Source organism: Erpetoichthys calabaricus, chromosome 3 (assembly GCF_900747795.2).
Source record: "Erpetoichthys calabaricus chromosome 3, fErpCal1.3, whole genome shotgun sequence".
NCBI lineage: Eukaryota > Metazoa > Chordata > Cladistia > Polypteriformes > Polypteridae > Erpetoichthys > Erpetoichthys calabaricus.
The window spans coordinates 270,688,771-270,707,755 of NC_041396.2; the positions used below are offsets into that span (position 1 = coordinate 270,688,771).

The window sequence follows — 18,985 nt, forward strand, 5'->3', positions numbered from 1 at the left end:
CCAGTTAACATGCTTACAATGAGGTATCTGATAAAAAATGCTTAGAAATGAATGAGAGAGGAATTGGAAGGACTATTAAGTTTAAATCTATTCTGGTCCAAAAAAACACATGGATAATGTTCTCACAGAAGGAAACTCTACAGTGCAATTAAAATTGCTCTTGGATGAATGCAAGCATTAACAGGTTAAATGGTTCAATACCAAGTTTCATTATCAGCGTGGACTGCTTTCTAATTAGGAAATAATTGGAATAAAATCCTGTAGCCACTGCAGCCCTCCAGGACTGTGATTGAGGACCCCTGGTTTAGCCCATTGGTCTTGATTTGACAAATGACGAAACCATCATAAAAGGAAGTATACTGAAATAAATAGTGCTGGCATTAAAAGAGCCACTCAGAAAAGTCAGATTGTGTAATAAAAAAATCTTTAAAAATATGGCCATTTTGAAATAAAACCTGTAATAAAAATGAAATAATGTTGTATTTCATAATAGCTAGTCTGAGAATTTAATTTAATTTTGCATTTTCTCACAGTTTCTGAACATTTGCCTATGATAATTTTATTTCATTTTGGCACGAATGGTATTCTATAATAAGACTTTTTAAATCCTAGCCTAAGTCCATGTTTTTTGTTTTTTTATTTATATATTTATATAAATTGCTCAGAAAAATTACAGGAACACTTTGAAAACACACACACATCACATCTCAGCACAGCAGATTTCAATGGGGGAAAAAAATCAAGCTGGATATCTATACTAATATGGACTGGGTAATGTGTTAGGAACGAAAGGATGCCACATTGTTTGATGGAAATGAAAATTATCAACCCACAGAAGCCTGAATTCAAAGAAGCCCCAAAAAACAAAGTGAAAAAATGATGCAGCAGGCTAGTCCATTTTGCCGAAATTTCATTGCAGCAACTGAAAATCGTACTCAGTAGTTTGTATGGCCCCCACGTGCTTGTATGCATGCCTGACAACATTGGGGCATGCTCCTAATGAGACGACAGATGGTGTCCTGGGGGATCTCCTCCCAAATCTGGACCAGGGCATCACTGAGCTCCTGGACAGTCTGAGGTGCAACCTGGCGGCATCGGATGGACTGAAACATGATGTCCCAGAAGTGTTCTATTGGATTTAGGTCAGGCGAGTGTGTGTCCCTCCATGGACATGCCTCCCCAGATCATCAGTGACCCACCACCAAACTGGTCATGCTGAACAATGTTACAGACAGCATAACATTTTCCATGGCTTCTCCAGACCTTTTCATGTCTGTCATATGTGCTCCGGGTGAATCTACTCTCATCTGTGAAAAGAACAGGGTGCCAGTGGTGGACCTGCCAATTCTGGTATTCTATGGCAAATGCCAATCGAGCTCCACAGTGCCGAGCCATGGTGAAGAAAAAAAAAATACGGACACAGGGAAGAAAAAAAACAAACTATATGTCAAGAATAAAGTCAACATTTCCACTTTATTCTCGCCGTTTACGTTGAGATTAAAGTCGACATTTCCACTTTATTCTCATAGTTTACTTCATAATTAAAGTAGAATGTCGTAAACTTCTTCCTAAAATCAATGTTTAATTTACTAGATTTTGTCAAACCCCGTCATAAATTAACGCAGCACATTAAATGCTTTGTGTTGCGTTCCCCAACCCAGTTGTTAATCACTACGCTTCTTAAACTGACTTCCTCCGCACTAAGAGGAGACAGCGATCACCATACAGAATCCATTCACTTCATGATATTCCTGCTTTCTGAAAATTTAGAATGCTAAGATAAATACTTGATATCATTTTCATGATGAAATGCATTAAAGCAGGTATTAAATATGCAAGGTAGTGAGGCGGTAGTGCTGCTCCCTCGCAGTAAGGGGTCTCCAGGTGTATATTCAGTGTAGAGAACTTATTGGCAGGTGTGATGAGGCTCCAAAAAACTGGATGTATGAATGGGTATCACACAGGTTTAACTTAAATATTGTGTAAATGTTAGGTTTGTGATCTGGTGGTCTGAGACACGAACACAGAATTCAATGCATGTTCTTCTGAGTGGGCTTTCTTTATTGCATGCATGCTGTCTCTATCTGATGTACCAAAACCCCAGTTTTTATCCTTCCTTTTTCTTTCACCACATAGCCAATCACCACACGATAAACGTCTTTGTGAAATTAAAACTAGTTATAAACTTAGCCCACGGAGTGTTCAGAACTTTAAAAATATCTTCGTTATACATGTTTAATTATGCCATCCATTCAGGGTTGCGCCCATCCCTGAACGAGTCGCCAGCACATCGCAGGATGAATACGAGCAAAACATACACTAGCAGGGTCAATATAACATAACAAAACCCCACATCCTACATGACTTTGAAAGGAAACTGAAGCACGCCGAGTAAACCCACCAGAAAAACATGCAAATGCAAGGCAGGGTACACCCGAGACACCCTTGCTGCGAAGCAGCAGTGCAACCTCCATGCCGCCGTGCCCCCACATGATTAATGCATGCTTTAATGCATTTTATCATGAAAATTATATCAAGTATTTATCTTCGCATTGTAAATGTTCAGACAGCAAGAATATCATGAAGTGAATGTATTCTGTGCGGCGATCGCTGCCGGCGCCTCCTCTTAGTACAAGAGGAAGTCGGTTTAAGAATCTCGGGGAACACTCAACACAAAGCATTTAATGTGCTATATAACTTATGACGGGGTTTGAGAAAATCTAGTAAATTAAATATTCATTTTACAATGAAGTTTAGTTTACGATGTTCTACTTTAATGACAAATTACAAGAATAAAGTCAACATGTCGACTTTAATCTTGACATAAACAGCGAGAATAAAGTAGAAATGTCGAGAATAAAGTCGACATGTCGACTTTATTCTCGTCATAAGCGTCAAGATTAAAGTGGAAATGTGGAGAATAAAGTCAACGTCGTCACACTATTACACAGTACCCAGGTACATTACACTGTATTGAAAACAAATAAAACAAGTACAACTTGGCTTGCAGTATTATCCAGTAGTATAGAAACAGTATTTACACATTTGAACATAATGGTCCACATCCGACCTTTTAAAACTAAAGTATCTCGAGGCAACGGACATGACTCCTTTTTTTCGGCAAAAGTTCTTCTGTGTCATCATGTTCAACTTTATCGTCAGCTACAGCTTCAGTTTCGGAATGTTCTCTGTCCATTTTCACCGCGCAATACCTACACTACCACTACCTATTTAGTGGTGTAGCAGTGAAAAAGAGCCCCCGCGCAACAAATCTGTGTTTAGTGGTGCAGCAGTGAAAAAGGTCCCCACTTGAACAGTTTTCCGCTGCGCCACGTTCCGAACGTCGTTTAGGCAATTTAAACCAGTGTTGCGGTATAAGAAAAATCCATATCATAAAAAAAATAAACGGTTTTCGGTATGAACCGGTATACCGCCCAGCACTATGTATGACTTTATCTTTTTACCTTTTATCTGTATTTTTCTCTATTTCACTGTCAACTCCTACCACTTTCTTTTATGTGGACTAGTTCCCTGGACACTTTTTACACTTTTTTTACTACTCTTTACTACTTGGAAGTGGATTTTTACACGCAGAGACTCGTCTATTCAAGTAGTCAACTTCAAGCGCTGAGAACAAATGCTTGAGCCGGTGTGGTCCCCTATTTACCTGACGAGGTAAGAAGGTCGTATCGTGGCAGCAGAGCTGGCGCTAAGGTAAAAGCCAAGCGTCTAGAGAGAAAGTAGCGATACAAACCTTTGGTGCCTTCTGTGATCCTGGGAAATGTGAACTCGCTACCAAATAAGATCAACGAACTGGCTGCGCTGGTGAAAAATGTCAGGACCTACAGAGAATGCAGTTTGTTGTGTTTAACTGAAATGTGGCTAACAACTAACATCCCAGATGCTAATGTGGAGCTACCCGGGTTTAGCACAGTTAGAGCGGACAGAGACGCAAGTACCTGCGGGAAGCACAAGGAGGTGGACTCGCACTCTGTGTCAATACAAGATGGTGCAACTCTGGACATGTAAACGTTAAAATCTCCTCATGCTGCAGGGACATCGAACTGTTGGCCGTAAGTTTGCGCCCCTATTACTTGCCCAGAGAGTTTGGAAACGTCATTGTTGTTACTGTTTATATCCCTCTTTGGGCAGATGTGGAGAAAGCGAGTGACATCATCCACTCAGCTGTTGCTAAACTGCAAACACAGCACCCTGAGGCACTTGTGCTAATTGCTGGAGACTTTAACCATGTGACGCTGGACAAAACATTACCTGCCTTCTCCCAGTATGTGGATTGTCACACCCAGGGAAATAGGACTATTGACTTACTGTATGCAAATGTTAAAGATGCATACAGCGCCACCCCGCTGCCTGCGCTTGGGAAAGCAGATCATAACCTGGTTCTGATTCAGCCTCACTACAAACCAAGAGTGAGGGTCCTACCTACAACCACACGCTCATTCAGGAAGTGGTCCCCTGAGGCAGAGCAGGCTCTGAGAGAATGCTTTGGAACTACGGACTGGGATATCCTACAGGGGTCACATAGTGAGAACATTGAGGAGGTTGTTGACTGCACTACTGACTACATCAACTTCTGTATGGACATTGTAGTTCCAGTAAGAACAGTACGCTGCTATGCTAACATCAAGCCATAGGTTACAAGTGACATCAAGGGCCTTTTGAACCAGAAGACAAGGGCTTTTAAAGGCGGTGATCAGCATGAGCTCAAGCGTGCGCAGAAGGAACTCCGAGTCCAGCTCAGGGCAGCAAAGGAGCAGTACAGGAGAAAGCTGGAGCAGAAGTTGCAGAACAACAGCGTGAAGGAAGTGTGGGATGGAGATGAAGATCATCATTGGCTGCAGCTCGAAGCGGGGTGCCACCATCGAGAGAGATGTGGAGAGAGCAAACCAGATGAACAACTTTTTTTAATGGGTTTGACCACCCTAACCCACTCTCACCTCAGAGTACTGCACCCTCCAAACATTCTTCTGCTGATACCAGCATAGGAGAGAGGTTCCCCCAACCCACAATTACAGCAGCGCAGGTGAGCAGAGAGCTGAGGAGACTTTGTGCCAGCAAAGCAGTGGGTCCAGATGGAGTATCGCCACGACTGCTGAAGGCCTGTGCGTTGGAGCTAGGGAGTCCTCTACAGCGCATCTACAACCTGAGCCTGGAACAGGGGAGAGTCCCGAGGCTTTGGAATACATCTTGCATCACCCCCGTCTCAAAGATGTCACGTCCTAGTGAGCTGAATGACTTCCGGCCTGTCGCTCTGACGTCACATGTGATGAAGACCATGGAGCGGCTGCTGCTTCGCCACCTAAGGCCACAGGTCCGCCACGCCCTCGATCCTCTGCAGTTCACATACCAGGAGAAGGTGGGAGCAGAGGATGCCATCATCTACATGCTACACCGATCCCTGTCCCACTTGGACAGAGGCAGTGGTGCTGTAAGAACTATATTTCTAGACTTCTCTAGTGCCTTCAACACCATCCAACCTATGCTCCTTAGGGACAAGCTGACAGAGATGGGTGTAGATTCATACCTGGTGGCATGGATCGTGGACTAGACAGACCTCAGTATGTGCATCTCGGGAACTGCACGTCTGACATTGTGGTCAGCAACACAGGAGCGCCGCAGGGGAATGTACTTTCTCCGGTCCTGTTCAGCCTAATACATCGGACTTCCAATACAACTCGGAGTCCTGCCACGTGCAAAAGTTTGCTGACGACACTGCTATTGTGGGCTGCATCAGGAATGGGCAGGAAGAGGAGTATAGGAACTTAATCAAGTTAAATGGTGCGACTCAGACCACCTACAACTGAACACCAGCAAAACCAAGGAGCTGGTGGTGGATTTTAGGAGGACCAGGCCCCCTCATGGACCCCGTGATCATGAGAGGTGACTCTGTGCAGAGGGTGCAAACCTATAAATACCTGGGAGTGCAGCTGGATGATAAATTGGACTGGACTGCCAATGGTGCTCTGTGTAAGAAAGGACAGCGCCAACTATACTTTCTTAGAAGGCGTCCTTCAACATCTGCAATAAGATGATGCAGATATTCTATCAGACGGTTATGGCAAGTGCCCTCTTCTACGCGGTGGTGTGCTGGGGAAGCAGCATAAAGAAGAGGGATGCCTCACGCCTGGACAAACTGGTGAGGAAGGCAGGCTCTATTGTAGGTACGGAGCTGGACAGTTTGACATCCGTGGCAGAGCGACGGGCACTGAGCAGGCTCCTGTCAATAATTGAGAATCCACTGCATCCACTAAACAGTATCCTCTCCAGACAGAGGAGCAGCTTCAGTGACAGACTTCTGTCACTGTCCTGCTCCACTGACAGACTGAGGAGATTGTTCCTCCCCCACACTATGCGACTCTTCAAGTCCACCCGGGGGGGTAAATGTTAACATTATTGAAACTTATTGTATGTCTGTATACCTGCATTGTTATCACTCTTTAATTTAATATTGTTCTTTATCGGTATGCTGCTGCTGGAGTAGGGTGCATGGGAGTTTGCCCAACCAGTCTACATGTGTTTTGTGGACTTGGAAAAGGCATTCAACCGTGTCCCTTGGGGAATCCTGTGGGGGGTACTCCGAGAGTATGGGGTACCGGACCCCCTGATAAGGGCTGTTCGGTCCCTGTACAATCGGTGCCAGAGCTTGGTCCGCATTGCCGGCAGTAAGGCAAACCTGTTTCCAGTGAGAGTTGGACTCCGCCAGGGCTACCCTATGTCACCGATTCTGTTCATAACTTTTATGGACAGAATTTCTAGGCGCAGCCAGGGCGTTGAGGGGGTCTGGTTTGGTGGACTCAGGATTGGGTCACTGCTTTTTGCAGATGATGATGTCCTGTTTGCTTCATCAGGCCGTGATCTTTAGCTCTCTCTGGATCGGTTCGCAGCCGAGTGTGAAGCGGCTGGGATGGGAATCAGCACCTCCAAATCTGAGTCCATGGTCCTCAGCCGGAAAAGGGTGGAGTGCCCTCTCAGGGTTGGTAGCGAGATCCTGCCCCAAGTGGAGGAGTTCAAGTATCTCGGGATCTTGTTCACGAGTTAGGGAAGAATGGAATGTGAGATCGACAGGCGGATCAGTGCGGCATCCGCAGTAATGCGGGCTCTGCATCGGTCTGTCGTGGTGAAAAAGGAGCTGAGCCGCAAGGCGAAGCTCTCAATTTACCAGTCGATCTATGTTCCTACCCTCACCTATGGTCATGAGCTATGGGTAGTGACCGAAAGAACGAGATCGCGAATACAAGCGGCTGAAATGAGTTTCCTCCGCAGGGTGTCTGGGCTTTCCCTTAAAGATAGGGTGAGAAGCTCGGTCATCCGGGAGGGCCTCAGAGTAGAGCCACTGCTCCTCCGCATCGAGAGGAGTCAGATGAGGTGGCTTGGGCATCTGTTCAGGATGCCTCCTGGACGCCTCCCTGGTGAGGTGTTCCGGGCACATCTAACTGGGAGGAGGCCCCGGGGAAGACCCAGGACACGCTGGAGGGAAAGATGTCTCTCAGCTGGCCTGGGAACGCCTTGGGATTTCCCCGGAAGAGCTAGAAGAAGTGGCCGCGGAGATGGAAGTCTGGGCATCTCTGCTCAAGCTGCTGCCCCCGCGACCTGACCTCGGATAAGCGGAAGAGGGTGGATGGATAGATGGATGCTGCTGGAGTATGTGAATTTCCCCTTGGGATTAATAAAGTATCTATCGATCGCCAGGCCCTCAGGCCACCCTCATGAAGTCTGTTTTTGATTGTTTGGTCAGAGACATTCATACCAGTGACCTGCTGGAGGTCATTTTGTAGGGCTCTGGCAGTGCCCATCCTGTTCCTCCTTGCCCAAAGGAGCAGATACCGGTCAGTTCTGCTGATTGGTTAAGGACCTTCAACGGCCCTGCCCAGCTCCCTAGAGTAACTGCCCGTCTCCTGGAATCTCCTCATCTCCTCCATGCCCTTGAGACTGTGCTGGGAGACACAGCAAACCTTATGGCAATGACACGTTTGATGTGCCATCCTGGAGAAGTTGGACTATCAGTGCAACCTCTGTAGGGTCGCCTCATGCTACCAGTAGTGACACTGACCATAGCCAAATGCAAAACTAGTGAAAAAACAGTCAGGAATGGTTTAACATGTGGAAGCCACTGACATTTTTCCCTCATCATCTTTTCTGTTTTGGGGGTCGTCTCATTGTTGCCCCTCTAGTGCACCTGTTGTTAATTTTATTAACATCAAAGCAGCTGAAACTGATTATAACACTCTGATTAAAAAATGTTCCATTAATTTTTTTTAGCAATACATTTTTATATACAGTATATAATCTATACACACACACACACACTGGTAAGCAAGAATACCATTTTCAATAAACAGACATGCAAAAGTATTCAGTCCCCTTGAATTTCGTCATAATTTTCTGCATGACAAAATATTTGTACACATTTATCCATTTATTATTTTTAATGTGAATTTTTATGCTATAACAATACATATCCAAAGTCAAAATAAACCATTTTCTGTAGATAATTAACTAAAGAAGAAAAATTAAAAAGTTAGTGTTTGCATAAAAACTTGTATTTTTGCTGCAATAACAGACTTTTTCTTTTGGGATAAGTATATACCAGTTTTGCATATTGTTCAGGGATGATTCTTCTCCATTCTTCTTGGCAGAATTTATAGAGATACGCAGGGTTGGTGGGAATGGTGCCTCTGGACAGCAGTTTTCAAATAGTGCCATAGATTCTCAATAGGGTTAAGATCAGGGCTTTGACTTGGCTATTCCAACATGTTTACCTTTCTGTTTTCGAGTCATTCCATGGCCTTTTGCTTAGGGTCATTGTCGTGCAGTATTTAAACCTGGAGCATCCAAGGCACAGAGGTTTAAATACTTATGCAAACATTAACTTTTGAGTCTTTCATCTTCAATTAAATATCTTCAGAAAATGGTTTGTTTTCACTTTAGAAATGTATTGTTACAGCATAACACTTCACAAAAGTGGATAAGTATGTGTACAAATCTTTTGTCATGCAGAAAATTGATGACTAGAAAAAAAAAGTTAATTGAAAATAAATGACACATTTCTTATTTTCCTTTTATTATAAAGGCTTTTAAATTACCTTTTTAAAGAGCCTTTTTAGTGTTAGTAGTGCTCAATTACAGCTTCTGCCTTCATGCATTTTTATACAGTTTGTGTTGACTGGTGAGGTGTAACTTAATTTTTTTTTTTTTTTTTTTTTTTATTTGCAGGCTGTTCATAGTACATTTTTGCCACAGATTTGTTGGTTGATCGTGCGGGGTGTCGATTTCCAAAGCAGCGGTGTCTCTCCCTGCCAAGTAGCAAAACCTATCCATCATAGTGTGTCTAATACATAATGCTGGTTATGCTTTGCTTTACATTGTTTAACGTAGTAGTTTCCTGATTAAACACTCAGAAAAATTCAGTAAAAATTAATTTAGTTTGCCTTGAATGAAGATGCCTGATTAATGTAATAATGTAGTGTTTTTTTAAAAACTAGGTTTCTTCTGTACTTTTACAGGCAGTGCAAAGTGTCCCTGGCTCTGCTTTCACCATGATCATGTTGCTTTCTGCACATAAAAAACCCTGTTTTTATGGAGGTTTTTTTTTTGAGTTTTCATGTGTGTCTTTTAAGCAGAAGTGAATGAGTCATAAGCACTTTATTCTTTACAAATACAGCTTGAGAAAAATAATAAAATTAAGGCTTTAATTAGGCTTTAATATAATGATTAAAATAATAAAGCATATAGCCCTAAAAACTTCTGACTTGGGTTTGAATATATATTTAAATATGTACTGATTTTTTAATAGGAATACTCAAAACTTGAGTGTTTTTTTTTTCCTTTAATTTGACTGTTCTATTAGGCTAAGAAGGTCAGATGTTTATTAGAAGAATTAAATAGTGTTGAATTTGGCATTAACTGATTATTTCTTAAACTGCCATGTTGAACCATACCTCTTAAAATTTAAAGAATAGGCTCTACTGGCACCAGTCAGCATATCCCAGAACAGGTACTGCTTAGCTCAAAGTAATGTTATTAAAGTTAATTACATCTTAATAGTTTTTTTTTTTCCTTTATCAGGAAGCAGAGAAAATGGTGGCCTCTCTGCAGGATAACTCCTTGGAAGAGGAGCGTTTCACACAGACCATGCAGGAAAGCAGGAACACGGCAGCTGCTTTGCCTCTTTCCCATGAGGCAGCTATGAAGTGGTTCTATAAAGATCCACAGGGAGAGATTCAAGGTAAATCTGGCAGGAAAAAAAATTTCCGGAAACTTTCTCTGTGTTTGTGAAAGTGATAATGTATAAAGCTATTGTTTGTATGAGTTGTTGAATTACCAACATAACTGCAAAGCTTTAAAAAGCATAAATAGCAAATTACACTATTTTTTTCTGTTAACTGTATTTTACCATTTTATGGTTTGATTTTGTTTTAACTGGTTTTAGCTAGAGTTCTGTAATATACTCAATGATTAGGAAATAAAATATACTTTCCAGGACCATTCACTACCCAGGAGATGGCAGAGTGGTTCCAGGCTGGATATTTCACAATGACCCTCCTTGTAAAACGAGGTTGTGACGAGGGCTTTCAGCCCCTAGGAGAGGTCATTAAAATGTGGGGACGAGTGCCTTTTTCACCTGGACCATCACCACCCCCACTGCTGGTGAGTTTTTGACTTTCATGAAACCTTTGTTACTTAACCTGTAAACCCCCCTAGAACAGATCGGATACTGACTTGTTGTTAGCGAGAAAAGAAAGATTATAAGGAAAAACACTCTCACTGCAATTAAATTTGGTGGATGTTCCATAATGTTACAGGGCTGTTTTGTTTTCTTTTGCACTGGTGTAATTGAATATATTAATGGAATTATGAAATCTGAGGATTATCAGAATCAGAACAACTAAATTTGGTTCAACCATCATGGTTCCATCAGCTGGTCAATGAGCCAATCCACATATCCAGAAGCAGCGAAGAATGGTTAAAAACAAAAAAAATGGCTGTGTTAAACTGGTCATCAATGAGTCTTGATCTCATTCTGATTGATAACCTTTTGTAAAGAGTTAAAATCTGCTATTGTCAAATTGAAACCTAAAAATATTTTAAGATCTAGTACAAATTGCAATTGAGGCAGGATAAACTATAACTAGAAAGGGGCAACAGGTTTATGGATGACTACAGGAGGTTAGAAAAAAATAGGACAGAGTTGGAATATGCCCTAGGGTCATTTCTCCATGCACAGGGCACAAACATGACAGAAGATTGGTTTCAAAATTTATCAGATTGTATAGTACATACAGTGAAGTAAGGTAGAGTCTGAAGAAATTTTAATTGGTTTGTTTATAATTAAGATTTCAAGAAAGAGGTTGACACCATGGAATATGGTTCAGTAGGATAATTTGGCAAAGTACAGGCAAGAGATATCACAGCTGTTCTTATCAGTAACTGAATTTGTAAGTAAAAAAAGATGAGAAAGGAAGAGAAAAATAAGACTGGAGAGATTGAATGAGAGCCCAGCATCATTAAACACATCACCAAGTGCATTTACTACTGAAGCCTACCAAAAAGGGTAAACACATAGCTGACCATGACTATTAAATTTAGGGACTTGTGCCATTTCACAACTGTGCAAACATTGTATCAGATATGCAGGGCAAAGAAGACATTACCAAGGGGAAGATTTAGGTTTCAATGGAGCAAAGCAAATCCATGCTGGAGATTAAGGGTACATAATGGAGGATTCAATATGTAACCGCGACAGAGGTGAGGAAGGCAGGGATGAACAGAACCAGTTTTGAAGAAGGCTCAGTGATAGAACTCTGTGTCTGGTAGAGACTCTGCCCCACCCTGGTGAAACATTAATGTTACGAGTGTGTTGTGTTTTTTTTTTTTTTTTTATTTAAAGAATCTTTAAATTGCCATAACCTATTTTGTGGCTTGTACTCGTATAACCATTTACTTTATTTCCTTAGAGAAAAGCCAAGCAAAATGACACCTTTTATTGGCTAACTAAAAAGATTACAATATGTAAGCTTTCGAGGCAACTCAGGCCCCTTCTTCAGGCAAGATGTATTTCCTTAATACTTGTGTTTTTATAATTTTTGTTAAGTTTCTTAAACTGGTTTATTTCACTTGATATAAGCATAGTAGCAGGAAAATGCAATTCATAGAGATAAACTGAGGAAAGTAAAATAAACTGAAAGACGATCTCATTTGTTTTATTAGCGTGAATTGAGAGGCAGGTGTTTTGTTATTAACACTATAAACCAATTCCCATTTTAATAATGGGCTTTTGCAAGAAGTTTGTGTTCAAGTGCTTATCTAATTGATTGTTTTGTACTTTTTAATATTTCATACCTCCTATTGTTAATTTATGATTCCCTGAATGCATCAGGGTAGTTTTATATAAATTAAACCAAGTATTTCATGCTTTTGAAAGTGTTCTGCTTTCCTAATGTTTGTCAGGTAATTTAAAGCCAATGGTATGCTACAAAATTGCACAACTGGTTTCATCATTACTTAAACCTTTTACAAGGTTTTACCATTCTGTGTCATAGTGTTTCAGGATTCCAGCAACAACATCTGTAATTATTGGAGAATTTCATATACAGTAATTGCTTGTTTACTTTTAAATGTGAACACTGTGATGCAAGTTCACCCAAGTGGCTAAAATATGAGTAGTAGTAATTGTTTTAGTTATTGTAACATTTTGCTTTATTTATTAATATTGGTTGCTTAATTTTTTACTTTTTAAATTATAAAGTGTTCCTTTTACCTATACTGAATACATCTATGTTGAATTAAACTTGAATCCATTTGTTTCTTGAAATAATTAAAAATATTGTAATATATTTGATGCACTGTGTCCACTTTAAGCATTCAGGTATTTCCAAACAAATAATTAAGCAGGGCAAAACTGTTACTCCATTACAGAATCTTTGAAAACATATAATGTTGCATCTCTTTATAAAATGTGCATTGGCAAAAGTTACTCAGTTATTCAGTCTAGTACATTTCTTTCTTGTTCCCATTCTGTAGAAATTCAAAACAACATAACCTTGCATTTACATAGTTCATTTTGCTTATTTTTATTGTGGAGGTTTGGCCAAAACCCATACTAAATTTGCTTTATGAATTGTGTACTACTTGGTTGTAATTGCTGCTGTTCAATTAAATCTGGTTCCAACATTTAGGCCCTGTTCACACTAATGTATGTTAATTTAAAATGCATGCATTTGTCTATGTATTCACCTTTCGTCCACATTACCCTGTCATTTTTGACTCCTGAAAACCAAGGCTTTTAAAAACGCTAAAACCATAGTGTCGGTGTTTTAGTATGGATGTGTGCATAACCATGGTTTTCTGAAAACGATTCTTTGATTACATTCTGATTAGTTTGTGGTTATTTTGTGGCCATTCACTGAATGGACGCTGCTTGTTACAGTGGCTTACTTCCTGACTGGTAAACCTTTATGAAAGAAAAACATTTTTCTGATTTAGTGCTTGTTGTGCTGCTTACTTGCATGCCTCTTCTTTGTGGTTTAAGTTTGAATGCTGCACACATGCATTAAAGAATCAAATTGCCTACTAGTTACTACAGTTGTATGATTGATCCCATGGCTGGTGTTACCATTATGAAAAATTAAGAGCCCTGTGAAAATGAGGTTGTACATAACTCAGTTGACAGTCTTTTATGAATGTTTATTACCTAAACTCTTAATCTGTTATGCACGAAACAGTGTATTCCACAGCAACTTTAATAACAAGGTGCTTAATGAAGTGAATGGGTATAGAATGCAGAGAGACATAATAGCACAATGTTGTAAAGTGAAGGCACACGTGCATACATTTATTTGTTTTCCATTCCTGTTAGTTTTACAAATGTTGTTTGGAACTAGGTATGCTCTGCTTAATGTGGCCTTCTTACAATCAGTCAACTCGAATTTAAAAATAGAGCACAATATTTTGTTTATTTTTTTGTTCTGTTTGTGTTTCACTTTTGCTTTGGTTTATTTAATGACAAGACCATTGCTAGTTCTGAAGATTCACTTTCAACTGTAGTCAGCGCATTAATGTAACCTGGGGTCAATTCACTGTGGCTACTTAAATATTTTTTTTTTTCTATTTAAACATGTTGTTAGAGTCCCAAGTATGCTTTACAGTTTTTGATTTTTTTTTTTAATACTCAATCTCTTAAAGGAGTTTGCTGCTGATATGTTCAGGCCCAATGTAGGTGAAGGTCTATGTCATATGTTTCACGATGCAAAAGCTTCAATGTGGGCAAAGATCGTTTTTGTTTTTTAAAAAAAAAAAAAATCCCATTTTTAAATGAACACATGATAATGAAGCATAGTCTTAGTGCTTTATTTGCCTAGGTTAAATTCAAGTGGGCTCAAGCCCAGCTATGATAAGACATCCACTTTTGGTTTTATTAAGATATGATAAAGTGAACTGAGTTTATTTTCATTGGTGTTTTTGCAGGGTAACATGGACCAGGAGAGGCTGAAGAAACAGCAGGAGCTTGCCGCTGCTGCCCTCTACCAGCAGCTCCAACAGCAGCAGCTGTTCCAGCTCATTAACAGGTAGAGGTTGTTTAGATCACACTGTGCCTCAGTTTGTGTAAATCCAAGTTACTAGCTGCGTTTCTAAATTTTTGTCTCGCTAGTATTGTGCAGTGATTTGTGTGTCCCACTGCTCACCCCAAACCCTCCGCAACTTTTTGGTAGATTTGTTTTTAGAAGATTTTATATTAAAAATAACACTAATCAAAGTTTTCCTTTCCAGTTTACACTTAGTCTAAAGCCAGTGTCACATTTTGTGTCTTCTAGTCATTGGGTATATCATACTTTTCCAACTCTAGTTGCTGATCTCATTGCCACACCATGTCAGTTAACACAACTTGGTGTATAGAGCATGATCATCAAAGGGGGTGTGGTGGGGTTGTGGGAGCACAATAGCCAAAGTGCTGTAGGGGAATGAGCAATATTGTCAGAGTGGTGACCCAGTACCATTATAAGCAATAGCAACTTGAGACACAGTGGTTGAGAAATACTGGCTTAGACCAAGTTGCATTTCTCCCACTTAACGCTTAAACTGCCACATTCTTGGGGGTTAATGCACCCCTGGACGCCAAATACTTTTTTGCTGCACTTTTTACGAAAATGTCCCAATTCACCAAGAAAAAGTGAAATTTTAATGGAACACATTTGTTTCATGCAAAGAGCATCACAGTTACTGCAATACTGATCATTTTACACACTGCCAATGAACTGTAAAAACTATTAAAAAAAGCTACTGCAACAATCTGTTATTATATGTACAAGGTGGAACTGACGCCATTGATGAAATTCAGTAAATCATGAACTCACACAGAGGCCAACATTGATGCTTGCAGGCTAGTCTAGTGCAGATGCTGAATCCCAGGAACAGTGATGCTGATTCGCTAGGGGGCAGCAGTGGTCATGAGCTGGCTGCTCAACGAATGTATGGCATGGACTGATCAGCTCCGGCATGCTGGCAAATTGCACTGGGAATCGAATATAGCCGGTTGCGGCATTCAATTATTGTTTGTCGCCGAATATACTCTGCTCCAGCATGCTGGCGAATTACACTAAGAAACAACAATAGTCGGTTGCGGCGTTCCAACGAATTTACGTTGCCAAACATACTCGGCTCTGGTGTGCTGGCAAATTACATTGGGAACCGAGTATAGCCGGTTCCGTCAGTTTAAGGGTTAAAGAAACAAAGCCATAAAAAAACAAAGTATAAATAGAAAATGAGAATAGATCTCAAATCTTTTAAGTTTAAGTTAGACAACACACAGCTAATGAATAACTGGCCACATCAGATTAGGGAAAGTCCTCGAGGAGTTGTCAAAAGATAAATTATATAATTTCATGAAGTTTTCATTTGCTTTGGAGCCTATTTCTGCAGTGTCTGAGATCTCGAAGGCAGGATACACTTTATATCAGAAGTCATCAATTAGATTTGAACTGGTGCCAAATTCTTACAGAGGAAGTGATCTCTGTGCATTGCTAGTCCAACCATGCTTTTCAATTCAGTTTTAAAAGTAGTGGCTGAATTTTATTGGCTTGTGAAGATTTCAGTGTAGTGTTTATAAAGAATAGGACTGATTACCTTAATAATCTTATCATATGCATGTGTTAATTTTATTCACAGGCATTTTCTGCTTAGTAACCAAAAATAAATACTATATAAATTAATTTAAAAAATGAAATTAAAAAATTATAAGCTTAGTAACACATAAATTGGCCAAGATTTTTCAGGATTTTTTTTTTCATTTACGCCAAATCTTTAAAGCTGCTTTTGTAAGAACACATTTGCCAAATCAAGTTTGTCTGATATTTACAGTGCATCCGGAAAGTATTCACAGTGCATCACTTTTTCCACATTTTGTTATGTTACAGCCTTATTACAAAATGGATTAAATTAATTTTTTTCCTCAAAATTCTACACACAACACCCCATAATGACAATGTGAAAAAAGTTTACTTGAGGTTTTTGCAAATTTATTAAAAATAAAAAAATTGAGAGAGCACATGTAAATAAGTATTCATAGCCTTTGCCATGCAGCTCAAAATTGAGCTCAGGTGCATCCTGTTTCCCCTGATCATCCTTGAGATGTTTCTGCAGCTTAATTGGAGTCCACCTGTGGTAAATTCAGTTGATTGGACATGATTTGGAAAGGCACACACCTGTCTATATAAGGTCCCACAATTGACAGTTCATGTCAGAGCACAAACCAAGCATGAAGTCAAAGGAATTGTCTGTAGACCTCTGAGACAGGATTGTCTCAAGGCACAAATTTGGGGAAGGTTACAGAAATATTTCTGCTGCTTTTGAAGGTCCCAATGAGCACAGTGGCCTCCATCATCCGTAAGTGGAAGAAGTTCGAAACCACCAGGACTCTTCCTAGAGCTGGCCGGCCATCTAAACTGAGCGATCAGGGGAGAAGGGCCTTAGTCAGGGAGGTGACCAAGAACCCGATTGTCACTCTGTCAGAGCTCTAGAGGTCCTCTGTGGAGAGAAGAGAACCTTCCAGAAGGACAACCATCTCTGCAGCAATCCACCAATCAGGCCTGTATGGTAGAGTGGCCAGACGGAAGCCACTCCTTAGTAAAAGGCACATGGCACATCCCTACAGTGAAGCATGGTGGTGGCAGCATCATGCTGTGGGGATGTTTTTCAGTGGCAGGGACTGGGAGACTAGTCAGGATAAAGGGAAAGATGACTGCAGCAATGTACAGAGACATCCTGGATGAAAACCTGCTCCAGAGCGCTCTTGACCTCAGACTGGGGCGACAGTTCATCTTTCAGCAGGACAATGACCCTAAGCACACAGCCAAGATATCAAAGGAGTGGCTTCAGGACAACTCTGTGAATGTCCTTGAGTGGCCCAGCCAGAGCCCAGACTTGAATCCGATTGAACATCTCTGGAGAGATCTTAAGATGGCTGTGCACCGACGCTTCCCATCCAACCTGATGGAGCTTGAGAGGTGCTGCAAAGAGGAATGGGCGAAACTGGTCAAGGATAGGTGTGCCAAGCTTGTGGCATCATATTCAAAAAGACTTGAGGCTGTAATTGCTGCTCAAGGTGCATTGACAAAGTATTGAGCAAAGGCTGTGAATACTTATGTACACGTGATTTCTCAGTTTTTTTATTTTTAATAAATTTGCAAAAACCTCAAGTAAACTTTTTTCACGTTGTCATTCTGGGGTGTTGTGTGTAGAATTTTGAGGGAAACATGAATTTAATCCATTTTGGAATAAGGCTGTAACATAACAAAATGTGGAAAAAGTGATGCACTGTGAATACTTTCTGGATGCACTGTACTTTGCCTGATTTGTCATTTCTGCTTTATCCTCCTTAGTGTTAGACCCAAGCATTACTCATACTGTGAAAACTGTTTTAAAAGCATTAGTCCCGAGTGTCACTCAAGCAGTTGTACAGATGCGTCTTGCGTAAGCTTGGAAACGAGAAGCATTCAGGCTGCAAAAGTGCTGTTAGTGCTGCCATTCTTTGGAGAAATTATGTCTGAGTGCAGGTTTTCACTAACCAGCAAGCCCGCGATTCTCGAAAGAATCGCAAATCCAAGAATGGCAATCACTTTCTGTTCCCTCCGATACTTGGAGGGATGAAATATCATGGAGGGTGGGTGCGTCCGGGGAAAGTTCATTTAATTTAATAAACATATTTGTACTAAAGCGGTTTCTTTTTGGAGCTGTGACTCATCTGGTTCTGGTGTTTCAGAAGCGCGTTGTAGGCGCCTTCGTTTATTGTTTTTATTCTTGCAGTCTCTTTTTTGTTTTTCTATAGATGTGTCGTTAGCGAGAACTCGTTTGCTGACAGCGGCGGATTCACGCGCTGATGTGACCATGGCGGCGGCTCCGGTGCGGTGGTGTGGGCGGTCGCGTTCGGGCGGCTGTACAACCTGGCGTGCACGCTTTATCTCAGGTTTAGTTCACAGGTCGTAGCCATGGTAAAGTTTTCATTTAATTAAATAAACATATTTGTACTAAAGCGGTTTCTTTGTGTGGGTGCCTTCGTTCATTGTTTTTAACCATACGGGCTCGTTTACAGGTCGTAGCCATACGGGCTCGTGTTTGTATTACTAATCGTTGAGCTCCTTCCATTTGGAGCCGTGACTCCTAGCCTCTGTGTATTGTTTTTATCCATGCGGTCTTGTCTTTGTTGTTCTGTGGCTGTGTCGTTAGGTAGAAGTCGTTTACTGTTAGGAAGCATACTCCAACTTACACACACTGACTGCTGGCACAGTGGATTAGAGCAGGTGTAGTTTACAGGTCGTGGTGTTTGGGCGCCACGCACTGACTCTGGGAACTACGGGCCTGGTTTTTGCTTCTGGTGTGTCTGAAGCGCGTTGTAGGAGCCTCCGTTTATTGTTTTTATCTATGCGGTCTCGTCTTTGTTGTTCTGTGGCCGTGTCGTTAGGTAGACGTCGTT

General features: G+C 40.9%; 1 protein-coding gene across 5 annotated transcripts in view; it reads left to right on the forward strand.

The window, feature by feature from the left end:
- gigyf1a (GRB10 interacting GYF protein 1a) overlaps positions 1-18,985 on the forward strand; it is a 150,901-nt gene that overhangs the window by 68,900 nt on the left and 63,016 nt on the right. For all 5 annotated transcript variants that reach the window (XM_051925119.1, XM_051925122.1, XM_051925120.1 and 2 more), the window contains exons 14-16: positions 10,087-10,246; positions 10,502-10,668; positions 14,485-14,585. In XM_051925119.1, coding sequence (XP_051781079.1) covers positions 10,087-10,246; positions 10,502-10,668; positions 14,485-14,585 — 428 coding nt within the window. The remainder of the gene's footprint in view (positions 1-10,086; positions 10,247-10,501; positions 10,669-14,484; positions 14,586-18,985) is intronic.